At 35.7% G+C, this 22,013-nt stretch overlaps 2 protein-coding genes across 6 annotated transcripts in view; one reads left to right on the top strand and one right to left on the bottom strand.

Moving 5' to 3' along the window:
• The window catches only part of LOC148941960 (required for meiotic nuclear division protein 1 homolog), an 81,554-nt gene that overhangs the window by 33,489 nt on the left and 26,052 nt on the right, over positions 1-22,013 (top strand). The window lies entirely within an intron of this gene.
• LOC148941961 (cysteine sulfinic acid decarboxylase-like) overlaps positions 1-22,013 on the bottom strand; it is a 46,717-nt gene that overhangs the window by 3,637 nt on the left and 21,067 nt on the right. For 3 of the 4 annotated variants that reach the window (XM_089103660.1, XM_089103661.1, XM_089103658.1), the window contains exons 2-4: positions 16,804-17,208; positions 9,553-10,079; positions 61-311 (exon numbers count right to left, since the gene is read on the bottom strand). In XM_089103660.1, the coding sequence (XP_088959786.1) occupies positions 61-311; positions 9,553-10,079; positions 16,804-17,186 (1,161 nt within the window). In that variant the 5' untranslated portion in view covers positions 17,187-17,208. The remainder of the gene's footprint in view (positions 1-60; positions 312-9,552; positions 10,080-16,803; positions 17,209-22,013) is intronic. The other variant, XM_089103659.1, reaches the window with a different exon arrangement.

The raw sequence follows: 22,013 nt of genomic DNA, 5'->3' as shown, positions 1-22,013 counted from the left end.
TATGCCCATTTATAAGCTTTCTCAATAATCAGTGAATCGAAAAATTTACCGAAAATTTACCTGAAAATAAAGTGCTTGATGGCATGCATTATCAACAAGATGTTCGAGTCCATTTGTTCCTCTTGCCTTCCACATAAGCCATAATTTAAGAACATCTACTTTTCTTCCGCATTGCATGGACTTGTCCCCTGTATCGTACTGTGTATCGTAGAATTTGTCCTGCTGAAAAAGGTATGTGGCACTGGCACTGTTGCATTCCTTCAACAGGTTTTGATATTTTGTTAGAAATAGGGTACATTGCAAAGAAGCACCTGAAATAAAAAAAAGTCTTAAAACAATCTGACGTGGAGGCTTGAGCTTAGACGAGAGTAATAAGGAAATAGTTCTTACAGTTGTATTCTTCATCGGATTCAGTCAGTTTTGTTGCAAATTCATGTGTCATGACCACAGTAGACAGAATATAGCAGTATGATCATTCTCTATCTCTCCCATTATAAAAACCCGGACAGGGGTGCGAGTGGAAAGAAACAGGCTAAACAAGCTAAGGCAGAAAGAAGTGGGAGGAGCTTTTTGTTCACGATGACCAGAAATGATCTGCGATAAGCTTACTGGTATATTCAGAAACAGGCTAAACAAGCTAAGGCAGAAAGAAGTGGGAGGAGCTTTTTGTTCACGATGACCAGAAATGATCTGCGATAAGCTTACTGTCTATAAACTGTGGTCATGACGGTTCATCGACTACGTTATGAGCAAGTAACAAGGAAACAGTTATACAAATATTGTTCGCACAGCTACGTTTTCGCTTTCTTCGTCAGATTCAGTCAGGTTTATTGCAAATTCATGCGTCGTTCTTACGGCCGCGTTTTTACATTCTATCTCAGAATCAGTCAGTTTTATTGCATTTTCATATGTCACGACGGTTCATCAACTGCGTCATTAGCCAGCAATAAGGAAAAAATCATACAAATATTGTATATACAGCTGTTTTTTTGTGTTCTGTGTCAGGTTTAGTTAGTTTGTCGTAAATTCATGCGTCACTACGGTTCATCAACTGCGTCATTACCCAGCAATAAGGAAAAAATCATACAAATATTGTATATACAGCTGTCTTTTTGTGTTCTGTGTCAGGTTTAGTTAGTTTGTCGTAAATTCATGCGTCACGACGGTTCATCAACTGCGTCATTAGCCAGCAATAAGGAAAAAATCATACAAATATTGTATATACAGCTGTCTTTTTGTGTTCTGTGTCAGGTTTAGTTAGTTTGTCGTAAATTCATGCGTCACACCGGTTCATAAACTGCGTCATTAGCCAGCAATAAGGAAAAAATCGTACAAATATTGTATATACAGCTGTCTTTTTGTGTTCTGTGTCAGGTTTAGTTAGTTTGTCGTAAATTCATGCGTCACGACGGTTCATAAACTGCGTCATTAGCCAGCAATAAGGAAAAAATCATACAAATATTGTATATACAGCTGTCTTTTTGTGTTCTGTGTTAGGTTTAGTTAGTTTGTCGTAAATTCATGCGTCACGACGGTTCATAAACTGCGTCATTAGCCAGCAATAAGGAAAAAATCATACAAATATTGTATATACAGCTGTCTTTTTGTGTTCTGTGTCAGGTTTAGTTAGTTTGTCGTAAATTCATGCGTCACGACGGTTCATAAACTGCGTCATTAGCCAGCAATAAGGAAAAAATCATACAAATATTGTATATACAGCTGTCTTTTTGTGTTCTGTGTCAGGTTTAGTTAGTTTGTCGTAAATTCATGCGTCACGACGGTTCATCAACTGCGTCATTAGCCAGCAATAAGGAAAAAATCATACAAATATTGTATATACAGCTGTCTTTTTGTGTTCTGTGTCAGGTTTAGTTAGTTTGTCGTAAATTCATGCGTCACACCGGTTCATAAACTGCGTCATTAGCCAGCAATAAGGAAAAAATCGTACAAATAATGTATATACAGCTGTCTTTTTGTGTTCTGTGTCAGGTTTAGTTAGTTTGTCGTAAATTCATGCGTCACGACGGTTCATAAACTGCGTCATTAGCCAGCAATAAGGAAAAAATCATACAAATATTGTATATACAGCTGTCTTTTTGTGTTCTGTGTTAGGTTTAGTTAGTTTGTCGTAAATTCATGCGTCACGACGGTTCATAAACTGCGTCATTAGCCAGCAATAAGGAAAAAATCATACAAATATTGTATATACAGCTGTATTTTTGTGTTCTGTGTAAGGTTTAGTTAGTTTGTCGTAAATTCATGCGTCACGACGGTTCATCAACTGCGTCATTAGCCAGCAATAAGGAAAAAATCATACAAATATTGTATATACAGCTGTCTTTTTGTGTTCTGTGTCAGGTTTAGTTAGTTTGTCGTAAATTCATGCGTCACACCGGTTCATAAACTGCGTCATTAGCCAGCAATAAGGAAAAAATCATACAAATATTGTATATACAGCTGTCTTTTTGTGTTCTGTGTCAGGTTTAGTTAGTTTGTCGTAAATTCATGCGTCACGACGGTTCATAAACTGCGTCATTAGCCAGCAATAAGGAAAAAATCATACAAATATTGTATATACAGCTGTCTTTTTGTGTTATGTGTCAGGTTTAGTTAGTTTGTCGTAAATTCATGCGTCACTACGGTTCATCAACTGCGTCATTACCCAGAAATAAGGAAAAAATCATACAAATATTGTATATACAGCTGTCTTTTTGTGTTCTGTGTCAGGTTTAGTTAGTTTGTCGTAAATTCATGCGTCACGACGGTTCATCAACTGCGTCATTAGCCAGCAATAAGGAAAAAATCATGCAAATATTGTATATACAGCTGTCTTTTTGTGTTCTGTGTCAGGTTTAGTTAGTTTGTCGTAAATCCATGCGACATGACGGTTCATCGAGTGTATTAGCTTATTTTAACTTAAAACAAGCTGTCAAGAATTGTATCTCTTCTTGAGTTTGAACAGCTTCTTACAGCTGTTTCTTACAGCTGTCTGTCTTTTTATCTGATGTCATATTCACAATCTATAGTCTCTTTTAAAACATATGATTATTGTCAGTTAACTACGTTATAATTATTGGCTTCGTCCTTTTGCGGAATAAATAAAAAAAGTTTTTTCCAACTGAAAGTAAGGAGCGACATTAAAACTTAAAACGAATAGAAATTATTCCGTATATGAAAGGGGCTGTCCCCTCCTCAACGCCTCGCTCTTTACGCTAAAGTTTGACTCTTTCTCATAACTCTTTTTTTAAAACAATAAAAAACTTCAGCGTAAAGAGCGAGGCGTTGACGAGGGTACAGTGCTTTTTCTATACGGAATAATTTCTGTTCGTTTTAAGTTTTAATGTCGCACCTTACTTTCAGTTAAAAAAAACTTTTTTTCTCTTTAATTTCTGAACGTTTTTGAATTAATGCAGCTTTGATTTTGGCTCACCGTACATGAATAATTGAAACAAAATTTGCATATTTTTTTTATTTTTTTTTGGCTAAATGGCTTTCTCCAAATTTTGATCTGACGTAGCTTAAGAATTAACTTACGTAACGAACTTCTATATTCGTATATTTTTCTCACGTATATAAGGGGTTCGCCTCCTAGTTAATACCTCGCTCTTTACGCTAAAGTTCAAATTTTGTTCCAATTCCTTAAGAATGACCCCTTAATCACAAAGGCCGTTAATTAGAATAAATATATCTGATGAAAGTACAACATAAACTTTAGCGTAACCAGCGAGGTAATGGATAGGGGGGCGAACCCAATCATATATGTAATAATCTCTGTTTGTTGTAAGTTTTGATGTTGCTCCTTACTTTCAGTTGAAAAAATGGTTTTTTGTATTTAATTTCTGATCATTTTTTTTAAATAATGCTGGAAAATCCGGCGCCCCCTTCATAGCTATGTCCCTTTTCCCATGAAAACTATCTTTATGGAAAGATCCTCCCTCGTAACCCCGGCCCCCCCCCTAACTACCAGAAAAAAAACCCTGAAATATTTTGTATACTTCCCAATAACCAATACTATATGTAAACATTGGGCAAAGTTCATAACTTGCAGATCTTCCCCCCGGAACTGTGGGGGATTAAGTCATCTTCAAAGACATGGTTATTGTATTTTTCGACCATACTGAAAAAATGGGAATCTCAAAATTTTGATCGGGTGAATTTGTGAAAAAAATGAGCGTGGGAGGGGGTCAAGTTGCCCTCCATTTTTTGGTCACTTAAAAAGGGCACTAGAACTTTTAATTTCCGTTTGAATGAGCCCTCCCGCGATATTCTAGGACCGTTGGGTCGATACCATCACCCCTGGAAAAAAAAAAAACAAACACGTATCCGTGATCTTTCTTCTGGCAAAAAATACAAAATTCCACATTTTTGCAGATAGGAGCATGAAATTTTATAGTAGGGTTCTCTGATACGCTGAATCTGATGGTGTGATTTTCATTAAGATTCTATGACTTTTAAGGGGTATTTTCCCCTTATTTGAAAATAAGGCAAATTTTCTCAGGCACATAACTTTTGATGGGTAAGACTAAACTTGATATATATATATTTGAACTTATATATTTGAAATCAGTACAAAAATTTGATTCTTTTGATGCATCTTTTGGTATCAAAATTCTGTTTTTTAAAGTTTCGATTACTATTGAGCCGGGTCGCTCCTTACTTACAGTTCGTTACCACGAACTGTTTGATACAATAATTATTTTATCAATTTGCGTTTTAACAGATTTTTATGATCAATTTATGTGCGACTCACAAGAAAATCACGGCTGTGTCAACCTAGATAGTCAAATATTTATGTGGTCTAGAACAATAATTTTAGGCTTTTATATCGTTGGGATAATTACGTAAAATATTGTTCTGGCATGTTAATAAATTGAGAGGGAATAGTCGATCTGGACTTGTCCCTCTTAAAGATAGGAACGGGCCACAATTAGTGGTAAGGACAGAGGCAGAGCATTTTGAGAATGTGCTAAACCGTGATAGAATTACAGGAAAATATATAGAAAAGAATGAAAAAAATTGTGACACTTTGATGCGAAGGAAAATTTATTTTGTGAGGAAGAATTAGTGAGAGTACTGAAAGTATTAAAAAATCATAAGGCCCCAGGTGCTGATAGTGTGGTAAATGGGTTTCTTAAATATAGTGGTTATGAGGTGTGAAATAAGCTAATCAAGATTATGAATATGATTTTTGAAAAAGAGAAGTACTAAGCGATTTTAGGGAAATTCTAATTAAACCCCTATAAAAGAAAGGTGATAAGAGTGAGTGTGGTAATTATAGAGGCATTAGCCTTGTTTCTGTCATTAGCAAACTACTTTGTATGATGAAACTTTTTAAACTTAGAGATGCTGTAGATAAAGTTTTAAGAGGGTTGTTTTAAGAAGGGTAGAGGATGTGTCGATCAAATTTTCACACTTAGATTAATAATTAAGAAGTGCCTGAGTCATCAAACCCCTTTAGTTCTCAGTTTTATATATTATGAGCAAGAGTTTGATTCAGCTGATAGAAGAGCTTTAGCGAAAGTCTTATTTTTGTATGATAGACGGGACAAAAACATTAAAGTCATTAGTGCTATGTATAAGAATAACTTTGCTGCAGTTAAGGTAGGAAATGAGGTTAGTTGCTGGTTTCGTATTAAATCAGGAGTTAAGCAGGGTTGTGTATGGTCCTGAAGCGCGGGTGCTGCAACAACGAAGGAAGATCTGCTAGACGTTTCCCAGAGAAATTGCCTACGGATTGTTTCGGGTACCCGACTGACTGATTGTACCTCAAGCAGTAGGCTGTACGAAAAATGTGGTTCTATTCCGTATTCTATGGCTGTAATGAGAGAAAGGTTTAGATGGCTAGGGCGCGTCCTGTGGATGAAGGATGACAGATTGCCAAAGATTGTCCTTGTTGGCCAACCGTCTAGGGCCAAACGAAAAGCAGTTCGTCCCCATTTGGAGTGGGAGGATGTTTTAAAGAAAGATTTAAGGGAAATGGGAATTTTCTGGGAGGCTATAAAGAGGGATGCCTTTAATAGATTGGGATGGAGGAGGAGCGTACGCAGCCGTATTGGCCTCAGGCGGCTTGGTTCTGGAGTGAGTTGTTGTTAGTAGTAGTAGTGGGTAAAAGGGTGGATCTAAATAGCTGGAATCGTGTATTGATGATACCTGAGGCAACTGTTGATGGTAAGCAAGAACAATTTTGTGAAATAGAAATGATAACTATTTAAGGTACCGTATTAAATTTCAATGAATAAAGTTTTTCCATGAAAAGCAATGAGCGGATTTAAAATTTAAAACAGAAATTACTTTGAACGAAGAAATGAAACCAAAAACAAAAGAAATTTTTATGAACAATAAATTTAATACGAGCTTAAGTTATCAAAAGTAAGGGTGATGTGCCTATCCAACTCGCCGACATCTCAATTCAATTCAATTTATTCGAATAAAAACATAACACAAACATCAATAACAATAAAGATCCTAGAAGAGAACTTGTTAAGGACCAAAAAAAAAAAAAATTAAATCTCAAAAGATTAAAACCTCCTTTGCATTTTACTAAAATTAATTCATTTAGCCTTCTAGTAGTGGCTATGTTTATTTCGTTGTTGTATCATTTTTGTGAATTGTGGAAAATTAATGTATCAATTAATTTTCGATTGGTCAAATTTTCCTATACATGTGAAAGGAATAGATTTAAAAGGAAGGAAACATAGACAAAAATACAGTACTTCTGAAACAGCAAAAATAAAGGAATTCTCACAATTTTTATGTCGAGAAATTATTAGCGCTAGCTTTATCTTGGTATTCGCAAAATATCATTGCGAAGGAGTCTTTACTGAATACTCAGTAGCAAAAACAAAAATTTAATTTTGCCCTATCGATTTTATATATTTCTGGAAGGAATGGACTAAAAAGGAGAAAAAACTTCGACAAAACGTCACTTTCATTTGATAATTTATGCGCGTTTTATGTTTGGCTTCATTGTAATTTATGTTCTTTTTAGATTTAGTTTCTTAATCAGAATCATTTCTGCTGATTTTATGTTTGACATCTTAAGTAAGCTAATTTCTGTTTGATTTAAATTATTTCATTTTTGTTCGTTTTGCAGTTGATTAAGTTTTACCGATAAATTGTATTAATTTTAGCAGTCCATATTGTTTAGAACTAGGAACAAGAGTACTAGTCGGGGTTGGAGTACACCCACGATGATTTTAATATTAGTATCAAATTTGTAATTATCGATATAACAAATCCTTAAATGCCAACTGTTGTGAGTACCAAACGCTATTTGTGAAATACTTATTCAATAACTTTGAGTTTTGACGTTTATGCTAGTCTTAGATCCATAATAAACAAGTTCAAGAACCCTGAAATACTAAATATAGTCGAAATCACAAATGCTTTAGCTATGACTTTGATGCATGGGCGTAGGCAGCATATTGTCTAGGGGGGGGGGCAGTCGATAATGTGATGAAGGCGGCCCGGCAGGGGGGGCATCATAAATGTGCGGAGCTTCGGGCCGAGGGGCAACCCCCGCTGCTCCTTACCCCTTATTTTTGCCTTTATATTATTTCCATTATATATAAATGTAGAACCAATTTCGCCTATGGAGTAATTAGCCTGAATGAAGGCATTTGTGAGGTCGAAAATATCATAAAGATCGAAATATTGATTCTACTTCTGCAAGTATAGTGAAGGTCTAGGGGGGGGGGGGCATTTTCCCCCCTCCCCTGCCTCCCCCTCCCTACGCCCATGCTTTGATATAGCAATTTTAATGACTTTTAACTTCCGGTCATTTAGGACTATCTCCTGATAATTCCTGAAAATGTTATCACAAGTCTGTATATGTGAAATTGAAATTGGGGAGGGGAAATTGACCCTTCTCTCCTATGGTTCCTTCTTTGCATAGCTTTGCTTTTCAACAAGGTCTAATGCGTCTAACAAAAGGAAAATTTGTGACTTGTCAAGTTTTGACTTTGGACTTCGCAGATTACAAATGCAGCCTCAGGTTTATGCCCAGAAACCCTTAAGTGCCAATTTGATAGAAATCAAACGCTACTGTGGAATCTGTATTTACGTAGTTGTTTGATTTAGGGCATTTGTACCGCGATCTTCAAGAATTTTGACAATTAATCATTTTAGGATTTGTCTAAATACTCCCCGATGGCTTATGAGTCGTGGCTGAGTGGTAAGGGCTGGCAACTTTTGGTCCTACAGTCATGCTGATTGTAAATCCTAGCACGACTTCGATTTTTGGCGAGGTGTAACAGTATCACCATTTGCAAAATATTCATATTGGGCTGGAAATATCATGCCACCCTCGGGGAATCGTTTATGGCCCTTTAGACCAATCTGATTAATAGGCTATCTTGTAATTTTTATTTAAAGCCATATGAGACTGCATGGTTATGGGGAGTTGAAGGGATGGTGGGTTACCGGCTGTTAGGTGTCGACTATTAAAAAGCGCACTAGTGTTTTTGATTTCCAATAGAATGAGCCCTTCTCCGAGTATAGCGTATACGGACAACCGTTGCATATAATACATGGGAGTCACATCACTCTTTGTGCAAACTACGTTTATCGGGTATATGAAATTACGTGAGGTGTTTCTTTAACTAGAGGTCATTAAACATTTTTTGTTCCTATCTTTGGCCCGCTTTATAAAGTAGATTCATCTCTACTATTGTGTCTATTGGATAAAGATGATACAATTTATATGCCAAGAGGATAAATAACCCTCCGTATCAATCTAAAGAGCTTATGAACAGCTTAAAAATTTAACCTAAAAATGCAAATACAAGGACTTGGGTGTAAAAGAACTGAAGAATGCAATAGCCTATCTGTGGGAAAGGATATTATAAGTACTTTGATTCTTGGTACGATGACATGTTAACTTTTACTGAATGAATGAAAATAATCTCAAGTAAAAAGTGAAAACCTTAGATTTTTTTAAAAATTTGGTTTAAACGAGCAAGTTTGCTTCTTTCTTCAATTGCTTACCAAGTTCTTATTATATTTTTTTTTCTAAGTCATGTAATGACCACTAGCCATAAATAGTTCGTTATGTGTCAGTTTTGCCAAATATAGCATAAAAAGCTAGTAGACAGAACAGAACAGTTTGGGAATTGTAATTTTTGCCAACATATGGTATAAGTTGCCAATATATGGCAACTTATCCCAGACTTTCTTTGGTTTCAGTATTATATATACGCGACGCATCACCATCATTTTTATGATGTTACATCACCTGGAAGAACTTTAATATGGATAAGTTGCCAAAACTTGCCAACATATGTTAATAGATAAAGCTGGTTGGTATTTCGTTGATTTTGACGGAGGCACGATAAATTTCAACTTGAATGATTTTTGATTGGCTTTGGCATTTGTCTTGAGTCTGGAAGAAATCTGATAATGTTGTATTACTTTTTTTTCGTGTCGTCTTAATTATCTGTCTCTTTCTAAATTCAGATTTGACATTTAAACTCATTTTTTTTTGTCGCTCCCTATCATTATAGAAAATATATTCCGATTCTTGCAAATTTCTCAAAGGTAAAGTTAAACTTCTACCTAACATTTTGTGAGGGTTCCAAACAATTGAATCTGCCAGTTCGATGCCCTTCAGTGTCTCCTTTCGGTGTTTTTTTGAAAGAAGTAAGCTCCCACCCCAAGCTGCATCAACATGCATCCAAACATCATGTTTCCTACAAATTTCTCCAACTGCCACAAATGAATCACTTGCTCCTAACACTGTTGTACCACATGTGGCATTGACAAAAAAGGGTATTTTTCCTTCTGATTTAGCTTTCACCATCGCAAAATCTAATTCTGCCGGTATCATTTCTCCAAACTCATTTGTTTTGACTGTTATTACGTTATCCATGCCAAGACCAATCCAGTTTGCGGATTTCTTGATCGAATAGTGTGCTTCGTCTGAAGTGAATGCCACTAAATGTCCACATTGAGCCAGGCCTTTTCTTTTCGCCTCAGGATATTTATGATGCCGAGCCAGTGTCATGGCGTACATGTTACCAATACTGCCACCTGGTGCAAAAATTCCATCGCCATTTTCCCATCCAATGATGCTCCTCACTTCTCTGAAAGTAAACAAATAATGACTTAAAGATTACATTACAGCCTAAAGAGTACGGACCACGTGCAATAGCGGAAACTGACACTAGTGTCTAAAAGAAAAATCTCCAGCGCCATCTAGTATTTTACGTTTTTGGTATTATTTTCAAGCTCTGTAATTGTTTTTTTATAAACTGAGATCAGACGCTTATTATTACACTAATTTTGCCTCATTATCACGCTAAAAAAAAAAAAAAATCCAAGAAACGCCAATTCTAGATGGCATTGGCAATTTTTTTTTTTTTTTTTTTTTTTTTTGTGTGTGTGTGTCGACCCTGGCGTCAGTTTAAACTTTTGCAAAATATATATTCTCTTTGTTAGAGCTTTTAACATGAACAAGAGTTTTGCAAATATAGTCTTTGTTACTGCAGAGCGACTTGAACTTCAATCCCACTTCATCAGAGGAGAGTCCTGTAGCCGTTGCACTGCAGTAATTGTTCTACAAATGAATTGTCCGAGGATAAGTTTTAGAATAAGACTATGACACTGTGAAAACGCGGGTGTCAAAGACATCAATTTCCCATCAAATAGACATCACTCTCCACCAGCGCTATGGAGCGAGGAAGGGTGTTGGGAATAAAATACTCGAGATTCCAACGTCAAAGAGGTCCAGTGCGAATTTTGTTCCTTTTGTTTTTAACGTGGAAATTCACATTGAAGTTTAATTTTGAAAGAAAATCATCGCAAATGACTTCAGCTTCTCTCCAGGCAGTGTCGTTCCTTCGGCTTTCGCAGATGTAACTCTGGGATATGACCTCATTACTTACAAAAGAACTTATGGTAAGCTCGGACGTATAGGATTTTGAAAAAATATTTTAATAATTTTGTCGCTAATTTCAACTTGCAAGTTTCTCAAGAAGTCCTAAATTTTTTTTTTTTTTTTTAAGCTGAAGACTCTGTAAGTATTTAGCCTAATTTTTTATAACAATCTTGTAAGAAGTCGAAAAATTTCAAGCTGAAAATCGCAACTAAATCCTTAAAGGATCTTGTCAAAATCCTGTGTGCCTGAACTTGCCATTAGCCAGTTATGCAGTTACATTTCTGGTATCGAGATAGAGGGCAATTTTTTCACCAAACTTATGTTATGATGTTGCTAATTTTATAACAATCCTTTGATATTACAAAATTTCTATTGAAATTATTATTGTTGATACTATCAGAAATGCAATGGCAGTTGTTATTTTTAAACTTTGATTTTGATAAATTCAAAAACAAAAAATTTGCATAAGAAAATTAGCTCTAATTTATTGCTAATTTTGTTTATATAGCAAAACAGTACATGCTGCGTTTATACACATTTATAGCATGAAGTTTTTTTCTCGTTTTTTTTTCACATATTTTTTGTTTAAGCAGTCCTAAGTGATGACACTGATGAAAAAATAACGTAAAATCTACCGTTTGAGTTATTTGGACCCTGAAATTCAAATCTCATTTTCAAAATAAAGAATAATGACTTAGACCATAATTAGCTTTTCAGTTATTTTTCTTAACAATAGCATTTTTCTTTCATAAAATTAATTCAATGTCAAAACTGAGACATTGAACAGTTTATAAAACATAATTGTGGTACGCTATCTTAAACTCACTAATAATGTCTACTTAAAGAACTGCCTATTTCAAAAACGTCTGGTATGGCAAAGCCCTATATAGAAACGTTCTGTCAAGAAAGACAAACGTTTTGTCATGCTAGTACAACTGCTGGTAACACAACTGCAGCACTAAGCCGCCTAGGACATACACAGCTACGCATTCTCCTGTTCCATCCAAATCTATTCTAGGCCTCCCTCTTTACACCCTCCCAAGAAGTTGCAGTTTCCCTTAATTCCTTCCTTGCGACCTATTCACATCCTATTCAGAGACGACCATCTTTTCATTTAGCCCTAAATGGTTGGTGGAAAAGGACGACCTTTGGAAATCTGTCATTCTTTATCCGTAGAACGTGTCTTAGCCATCTCAGGCTTTCTCTTCTTATAACCCTAGATAGCGGGATATAATCACATTTTTCACACAGCTTGCTGTTTGAAATACGGTCGGTCTGACCAGTACCCAAAAGAATCCGTAGACAATTCCTTTTGGAATTGTCATTCAATGACTCATTTTAAAGGAAATTCATGGGGGTAGAAACCTTTTGTAATTAACGCAAATTATTTTTAAAAAAGAATCAATTTTTTTTACGAAAAACTGCATATTTCATGTTAAAGACTGATCAATGACGTCATAACCGTAGGTTGTAGCCAGGTCGCCTCTTACTATTCCAATTAAGAAAAAGCCATTGGCTTTTTCCTGTTTGTAATTTCACATCAAACAAAGAATTATATTAAATACCGAACTGTAGCCCATGCAATTTAATTTTCTGAGGAAATATAAAGCGTGTATATATAAGAATAATAAAATAGAACGAACCATTATTTCAACATCCAATCCTGAACTCTTTAGGATCCCAGTATACTCAAGATCAATGTAGGACGCTCCCACGTAAAGTCTTGTCAGGGGAATGAGGCAGCGAAAAGATATCGTTAAATCATCAATCTATTTTCTTGTAAATACATTCACTCGGCTAGGTCAGCTTTTCTTGTGGGAAAATGCCTCCTTCACAGGAGGCATTTTCCCAGAAGTTGTTATATATAATGGTTAATATTCATTATAGTGGGCGATAACAACTTTTGATAAGTGAACTTTTTATTACCTAAAAAAATGGCTTTTTATTACATAAAAAGGTAATTACGTAGAAACGTATTTTACTCAGACTATCTATTAGATTGAGCTAACCTAGCCGAGTGGATAGCACGCTCGACTAATCCTAGATCCTTTGGGATGAGAAGGCTCCCATCATATTGGATTAGACCATCGTACATAGCACTAGTCATATAGGGGGTATAATCCTCTCCAGAAATTTTTGCTCGGCTCGTTAAAACATAACGACAATGCATATAAATAAATTCTGATATGTTTAACAGTTTTTTGTATCCCTCCCTCGACCCCCGAATAAAAATTTTGGCTATAGTCTTGCCTTCCTACCTAAAAAAAGAAAATATGGAAAGTTGTTGAACTCAATAGCTTAGCAATGTTGTTTTACTGTTGAGCTATTGCTTTTGATAAATATAAAAACATGTTTTTTTAGAGAAAAATGGGCTCTTTAGCAATTCAAAAAACTTGGTGTTTCAAGACATGAATGCAAAGATGTATCCAGGAATTTTTGGGGAGGGGGGGAACTTTAAAAACGCATCAAACAATTTTTATATGCATTTTCATTACGTTTTTACGTGTCGGGCAATATTTTTTTTTTTTGGGGGGGGGGATCCAGTACCAACCCCCTCCCCCCTCCCCCTGATGCGGCCTTGTGTAAATGTATGTAAAAAATTAAGTGGGATGAAACAAAATAGACTGAATAAATCATGTAGAATTTATTTTAAGTATATTGAATTTAGAATATCGGCAGAATCTCAGTCTAATGCAATTGTCTTGTAACGCCTTTTGAAATAGCCTACTGTATCCGATTTGTCATGTATATTAATTTGATATATATTTTAAATTGTTTCTTGTCCAGTTAAATTGCGTCATGTTTGTGTTTTTTCAAGATTTTTTGACTGGTGATTTAGTTTATTATTAGTATGGAAAAGAGACCGTTTCAGCTGTCAGATTTTATCAAGAAGCAACCTAAATTTAGACCAGTTTACGTACATAAATCTCTTATTTTTATTTCTAACACACAGGACGTTCATTTCCAATGAATTTGTTTCTAACTGTGAAATCTTTTGCGGGGAGTTTCTATGGAAAGGATTGACCTGGATGTAAACAGTAAATGCTCTATTCGAAACAACTGAACGCCAAGGTACGACACGACCACACCTACAAACAGTGAGTAAGGGGAGGGTGGAATCAATCTGGGATTGTCTCCTCCTTCATAGAAAATGTAAAGGGATGTATTTTTTTTAACCTAGCAGGGACAATTACGTTGTTTTCTTGAATTTTGTCGATGTAAATCCCAAAAAAATATTTCAATAAAAATACCCAAAAAAGGTATTTTTCAAATACAGAGGGGGAGGGGGGGGGGGTTGGACAAAATGAGTATTTGACTCTAAAGTAATTTAACATCTCTATAACCCAATTCTTATTCATAATTAAATCGTCACCCCCCTCTCTCTACCAATAGTTGGACCTGTGTGCATCTATGGACATATTTCTTAAGCTCCTCCGTATATAAATACCTACAGGACAGTAGAAGATAGGACGGTTAACCTACGGGAAAGACTAGAAATTGCTAAATCCTGCAACAAGAGTATTTTTTATAAATTTTAAATGTATTTTTGACTAAGGACTTGACTCGTCAACCTTGTTACTTGGAAAGGGAAGATGTTGAGACGGTAATGTCTGGGCGTGTCATACCGTTCCGTAATTTTGGATAGGGGTCTAGGTATTTGGAAGGGGGTCAGTTGGTTGAAACAATAATATTTTCTAAGAAAAGGATTATTGAAGTGACAATTTTTGAAAAGATAAAAGTTTGGAATAATTGGAAGATAAGTCTGCGAACCAAGATTATAATATTGGATGTTACAGTGATGATAGTGGTCAAGTATGGCTCTGAAGCGTGGGCGCTTTAAAAAACAGAGGAGGATTTGCTAGATGTTTTTCAGAGAAATTGTCAACGGATTGTTTTAGGCACCCGACTGACTAACCGGATCCCAAGGAGTGTGCTTTACGAAGAATGTGGTTCAATCCCGCTTTCTAGGGCTATAATAAGAGAAAGGATGAGATGGGAATAATTTCTTATACGACACTACTTTTCCATCTGCGAAAAATTAAGAGAGAAGAGCGGGTTTAATTTAATTAAGTAGAGGAACGAAAAACATAATAAAAAAAAAAAAAAATAAATTAATAAAGCAATAGCCGAATATTTCGGCTTCATGTCCGGGAGTCTTTCTCAACAAAAAAAAAACAACTTTAAAGAAAAAAAAACTGTTTTATAAAGTAAAACCGTCGAAAAAATGACAAACTAAACACAGGGGAGAAAAGAAAGGAAAAAAAACAACTTAGAAACAAAACAAATAAATACACCTCATATCTAAATACTTCCAGCACTACTGTTACTCACTGAACAAGACAAAAACGAATGTCTATAGTGCCCAAAAGGTAACTCTCCTCTTTACAATCAGCGGATAAATGGGATCTATTTGAAAAAAATTATAAATATTATTAAACTGGTAAATTTAATCAGGGGTGGTGACCTGGGGTTTTATGACTTTTTTCAAATAAGTATAGTCTTCATTTTTAACAGATCCCATTTATCCACTCATTGCAAAGAGGAGAATTACCTTTTGTGCAATAAAGACATTCGTTTTCTTCTTGTTCAGTGAGTAACAGAAGTTCTGGAAGTGTTAAGAATGTGAGTCGTATTTATTTGTTTTGTTTTTTAGTTTTTTTTCTTTTTCTTTCTCCCGTTTGTTTAGTTTGTCATTTTTTAGATGGTTTTATTCTAAGAAACAGTTTTTGGTTATTTAAATTTTTTTTTCCGTTGAGGAAGGCTCCCAGGCATGACGCAGAAATATTTGGATTTTTTTTTATTAATTTAATTTTTTGTTTTTTTTTTTTTTTTTTTTTTTTTGTTCCACTGCTTATTTGAATTAAACCCGCTTTTCTCTCTTAATTTTTCGTAAGGATGAGATAGCTGGGACACCTTCTGCGGATGAAGGATGATAGATTACCAAAGATTGTCCTTGTCAGCCAACCGTCTAGGTCCAAACGAATGGAACTGGATTTTCTTGGGAGGGTTTAAAGAGGAAGGCTTCGAATAGATTGGGACCGAGGACGAGTGTGCGTAGCTGTTTTGGCCTCAGACGGCTCGGTGCTGAAGTGACTTGTTGTTGGTAGTAGTAGTGGGAACACCTAGTACAAAAAAGTGGTTCTTCTTATTCCTGTTATTATTCCTGTCAAATTACATACTGATATTATCTAGTGTGTAGTTTTGATCTTGGTGTATGTTCTATAATCTCAGATTGAAAAAAAGTCGCTTACTTAAGCACCCTAATTTTTCAAGCATCCTAAATTTGGGAGAATTTACTCTTTCCTTTTTTCTTGAAGAAACGAAAGTCTTCATCCAGTGAGCGTGTTTCTAATCGAAAGAATTTCGATTAAAATGGAAATAAAGTCGTTAATATTCAGTAAATGACTTTTTTGTGTCTGGCTGTCAAGAAAACAACTTGTTGAAGCTCGACACAAATTTGGTCTATAAGTCATACTCGTCCTTTGTAGTACAAGCAAAAAAAGAGGACACTTCAGTCAAGACCCTATCCAGGAGGGAGGGTTTAGGGGGTTTAACCCCCCCCCCCATCGCAAAATTTTCCGACTCGTAGAAACGTAACACATGCATATAAACAAATTTTTGATGTGTTTTAAAGTTCTTTTGTAAGCCCCACAAAATCCTGTATCCTGAACAAAAATCCTGTATACGGCCTGACGCCAGTGCTACCCATGTAAATAGTGATTTTCCTTGTTGTTCGAAGTGGGGACTGTAAGTTTCCAGTATGGGATTTTCGACAATGTCGCTTCCAAGGGCGTACTTTTTGTTTCGATACGATGCCACTTTTGAGGGGTTCCAGGGTCTTATTTCAAAAGTCATATAAATGAAGGCACTGCTTAATGCTTATAAATGAATTGTTTCCTACTGAGAAATAATTGAACACATCTAAATACCTTAATAAAAGTTGTTCAAGTACAATAAAGAAAGGCGCTGCTTCAAACGTGTGTTGATTTGTGTTTAAAGCTTCTGTAAGCCATGATCCTGCTAAACTGTATGGGTCTGCCGCGTGATACAATTGGTTTACAAACATGGGATTGGACGTGTTCACTGAATATTTAATTGCATCTTTACACAATTTCAATAATTGCTCTTGATTCATACCACTTTCACTGAGTTTAAAATCCACCCTGTCAATCAGTTCCTGGGGGTGAAGAAAATTTATAACTTTATCCTTTCTTGTTGGGGATGAACTAAGGATTTCCTTTTCAATCAATTTTGCTGTTTCCATTACGAACTTGTTCTCTTGTTGCAATGCTTCTCGGCTCATATTTGCCATGTCTTTATTGGTGAAACTTCTTCTGGGAAAATAAGTTTATCCATTATTACTTGTACGTAGGAATAGTAATTAATATTTCTACAATTCTACAATTTTTTTCTAATAAATTAAACAAGTCAACTCGCCTGTAAAGATAAGGAGCAGGATTGTTCAGCAAACATAGAGGTTCGTTCGATAAGTAATGTTTATTTTTCTCTTTGTATTTTCATTTTTTTGGCAAAATTTCCCCACATGATTATTATCCACATGATTTAATGTATAACACATGATTATAATTTCAAGTATGAGAGACATGTACGCAGGTCATGATGGGTCCGTAGCCCCCCTTTTCCATAGGTGTCCAGATTTGTCTAGAAAAATATTCTATAATTTTCTTTTCCTTAACACTTTTTAGGTGATCCCTCCCCCTATTTTGGTTTTTGAAGACCCCTTCCACAAAAAACTTTTGCCCTTTCGAAACAAATTTCTGCACACGTGCCTGGCAACATAATTAGTTTTACATATCAGATCAATGGAAAGCGCGCTGGGTTGGGAATCCTTTGTTCGAGTGGCACGAGTTCGATTCCTGGCGTGGTCGGTTATTTCGTTAGGACCAGTGTCAGTGGCGTGACACTGTAAGCTCAGCCAGAGTCAACCCAGCTCTAAATGGATACCTGGAGAAATCCGGGGTAAGTAAGCAGGAAAGGTGTGCGAAAGCACTGGACGGCTCGCACCCAATCCCTATTGCACTTCCTGGCTGAACAGCCACGAAACGGAGGTCAGCACTGTCCGTTTGGACCTCGAGGGTCTAGTGCCATCATACATAGCCTACTATTTACTTACTTTCTTACTAATTGGAAAGCTTGAAAAACTAAGTAGTTTTCATTTTATTCTCAAGAGACATAGTTCACGTAGCTTTTGGGCGCGCATAATATACCTAACGATTAATTATTGCGTTGCTCAAATTAAAAATAAATATAATAATTATGTGGTGTATAATCAATTACACAATTCTTGTTATCAATACTTTAAGGCATCCTTTCTAAGCCACGTACGGAATAGTTGGACCCTGACTAAAAAAAAACAAAAAAAAAACTGAAAACAGGTGAATTGCATGAAAATATCGATAATTGTAAGAAAATTCGCAAAAAGCTTGATGCTTCAAGGGGATCTAGTGAGAAAACCCCGCTCTTCCTGCCATTATTCGTGAAAATCAAATTCTAAATAAAATATATGGTCACATACTACAGATAGGCAGCTGATTCCAGTTGTGTGGTCCTGTGCTAAACATAGATGCATTTAGATTTTAAACATTGTCCTTTTTTCAATTAATTAAAAAAAATTTTTAAACAAATTAAGTTTTTATAAGATAAGTTAAGAGATCCATTAATCAAAAAATTAGCAAAAATAAAACAAAACTATCTACTAAGAGTGAAACTATAAAAAATCAGCATTAATAAATAAATGATACCCAAAAAAAGAAGAAATTAAAATAATTAACCGAGTCACATGGGTGACCCCCTGCCATAGGCATAGGGGTGACCCTCACATCCTGAGGGCTGTGGGGGAGTATACTTCTCAAAACATATTTTCTATGAGGAAATCAACTTCACTGAGCAAAATGGCTATCTCAAAATTTTTATTGGATGTGTTTGGGGGAATGACGGGCGTGGGGGGGCTAGTTGCCCTCCAATCACTTTCGACTATTAAAAGGGCACTAGCCTTTGAATTTCCAATTGAATGAGCTTTTTTTGAAATTTCTGCGACAACGCCTTCTATAAAAACCATATATGCCCCCAGGGCATAACTTAAAACCCTTGCCCTGAGGGTTGTGTGGGAGTGTCCTCCTCAAAAACATATTTTCTATTTGTAAATTAACTACGCTGAACAAAATCACTACCTCAAAATTTCGATTGGATGTGTTTAGAGGAATAATGGGCGTGGGGGGGGGGCGGGTTGCCCTCCAATCAGTTTTGACTATTAAAAAGGGCAGTAGCCCTTTGAATTTTCAATCGAATGAACCTTTTTTGAAGTTTCTACGACAACGCCTTATATAAAAACCTTATATGCCCCCCAGGGCATAACTTAAAATCCTTGCCCTGAGGGTTGTGGGGGAGTGTCCTCCTCAAAAACATATTTTCTATATGTAAATCAACTATGCTGAATAAAATGGCTATCTCAAACCCTTTATTGGAGTTGGTGGAGTTAGGTATGGGCGTGGGGGGGGGGGCTAGATTCGCACCAATCACTTTCGACTATTAAAAAGGTCACTGGCCACTCCAATTTCCAATCGAATGAGCCCTTTTTAAAGTTTCTACAATAACTCCTTCGATACGAAGTGCCCGGGTATGGAGAAAAAAAAACACATTGTGCCCACATCGTTCTTAGGCAGCGCTAGCGCGCTGCCTATGATAGAATTGAGGGTTAAATTACTAGGATCAAAAAGCATCCTGCATGTTGTTGCCTAAGAATATCGTAACTCGTTAGTGCAATTTTTTGACCTCATTTATAATGGGCCGGCAAAGGGAGAGCGTTTGGAGTAGGAAAACCACCTCAGAAGACACTTTTGCCACAAAAAGCGTATCAAGCACTAAAAACGGATATATTCCTATTTGTGGCAGCTAATACGCTTTTTGGCCAAAGAAGTGCAAGAAACTACAAGTCTGCCACTTAAAAAATGTATTTTGTAAATAATTGTTTTCTTTCTTTTCTTGACGATTTCAAAGAAAGTAATTGGAAATTAAACAAAAGTAAGTGAAAATAACTGAAGTTAGTGATATCCCTCAAAAGAGGGAAATTTTGGGTTTAACCCTCCCCCCTTCCGTCACAGACCTGTTGGCTGTGTCCGCACCAACAAGTACATGAAAAACGGGGTTTTTCCCAAATTCTAAGAGTGTTCATTTTATTTCATACAAACTTTCATTTATATTTTCTTTCTTGTTACAATATATAAAAGAGTGTCCAATAAAATAAATATATTTAATGGACGGAACTATTTTTGTAAACATGTGTATTTACTACCAGAACTAAAATTACCACGATACCCAAAACTGTCATTTGAGCTTTGCAGTAAGATTAAACAAAAAAAGCAGACCATATGTGATGATTTTAAATGGAAATATTTTTTTTTTTTTTTAAGTGAACTGAAATGCTTTCATAGGCAAAATTAAACATAATATAGTTTTTTTTGGTATTTTTTTTTTAACTTGGTAATATGAACGCTGCATTTCATATTTGCCTTTATAAAACTAGAAGAAACATTTAGTCAGGAAGTGCTTATAACAGTCCCGAATTTTTCTTCCTTTAGGTTATGAAAATTATGGTTATTTTGATAAGCTTCCGGGACAACAGGACTAAAGCCTTAATTTTAAAACCGCTGCGGTTTTCGTCACAAAATTCGGATAAAAAAAGAAGAATAACACCTTTGCAAACGCTAAAAATCCAAAAACAAACTATTTTGATTCGTCCAGAATTCAATGCAAACATCATATAGTCAGTTACTTGCAAATATAATAGCGTATATTACGCGCTAAGCGCTAAGCTCTATATAATTATATTTACATGAGAAAGAATCAATAGCGACTGCACAGTGCATATCGCTTATATGGATCTTTACGGATCCAGTTGAGAGCAAACTTTCTGCCACCGGGGGAAGACACTTTTGAAAATTTTGGGAAAGTACTGAAGCAAAGAAAAATTGCCCAACGTGCGATGTTCAGGAGGATGGATTGGCCATTTTCTCCTGCGGTGCCACGAGCTATCTCAAATTGGGCCGGGGGAAAATTCTGATGAGCTACTTCTTGGCCTTCTTGCATCAACTACTTCAAACGATTGTTATAGTGGGAAATTTTGTGCTGAAGGTGACGCGAAAAAAATCCTTAGGGCTTAGTACCTTAATACCTTATTTTATCTTATCCCTGTGACCTATACTCACTTAAATGCATAAAAGAATTGCATGCTAACTATGTAGTAGTTTCTATGTGCAAAAAGCTTTCTTTTAAGGCTTTATATCAGTCTTGACCATTCATAAATTAAACACAGATAGGATGGCTTGCATGTAAAACATTAACTTCTTAACAATGATTGGTAGCCGCATCTACATCTCATGCTTAATACTTTGTATGCCTTGTTGTTTTACTTAGATGCCATTGGAAATCCGTCGGATTTTTCTAGTTCAACTATTCAAATGCTTGTAGATTTTCAGCATCTTTTGTATGTTTCAAACTAATACCCAAGTGTCCCATTTGCATTTAACTTATCAGTGTTTTGGCTGCCCTCTCTATAAGAATTTCTGATTTTGAACAATTTCAGAATAGCAAATATGGCAAATTAAAATCAAAAGGTAAACTATTTAGTTTAAAACAAAAAAGTAAAATTATTCATTGCAGAAAGAGTGAGTGAAGGGTAGTTTTGTATTATTTTGACGATGAGAAACAATGGTCTCAATTTGGGACCATTCAAAGTGCAATTTTTTATATTAAATTAAGTTTTGAAGCTAAATACTCGTGGGCACAGGATAAATATATATACTAATAGTAGCGAAATTCCTATGCTTTCTATTAGGCGGCGTTCACATGTGTGTCTAGCTAGAATCATATGTCTAGACACGTGTCTAGCCAGACTTCAATGTCTAGGCAACGACCGTTCACAAGTAAAGTTCGGTGCTTTGCCAAAACTACAAATTTAGTTTCAAATAGATTACAATTGTCATTTCTAGCCATAGTAGCCTATCAAGAGAGCTTATGCAAGCAAAACTTTCAAAATAATAATCTATGTTTCTACTTTAAGAAAATGATGGCTGAGACGAGCCAAGCGACTGCCTTAGTGGGCTTAACAATTATGCCTGGT

The sequence above is a fragment of the Artemia sp. Qi Xiang Cuo genome, chromosome 17 (assembly GCF_049724085.1).
Source record: "Artemia sp. Qi Xiang Cuo chromosome 17, ASM4972408v1, whole genome shotgun sequence".
Classification (NCBI taxonomy): Eukaryota; Metazoa; Arthropoda; class Branchiopoda; order Anostraca; family Artemiidae; genus Artemia; species Artemia sp. Qi Xiang Cuo.
Note: the sequence above shows the minus strand (reverse complement) of the source record. Positions and strands in the feature narration are given on the sequence as shown.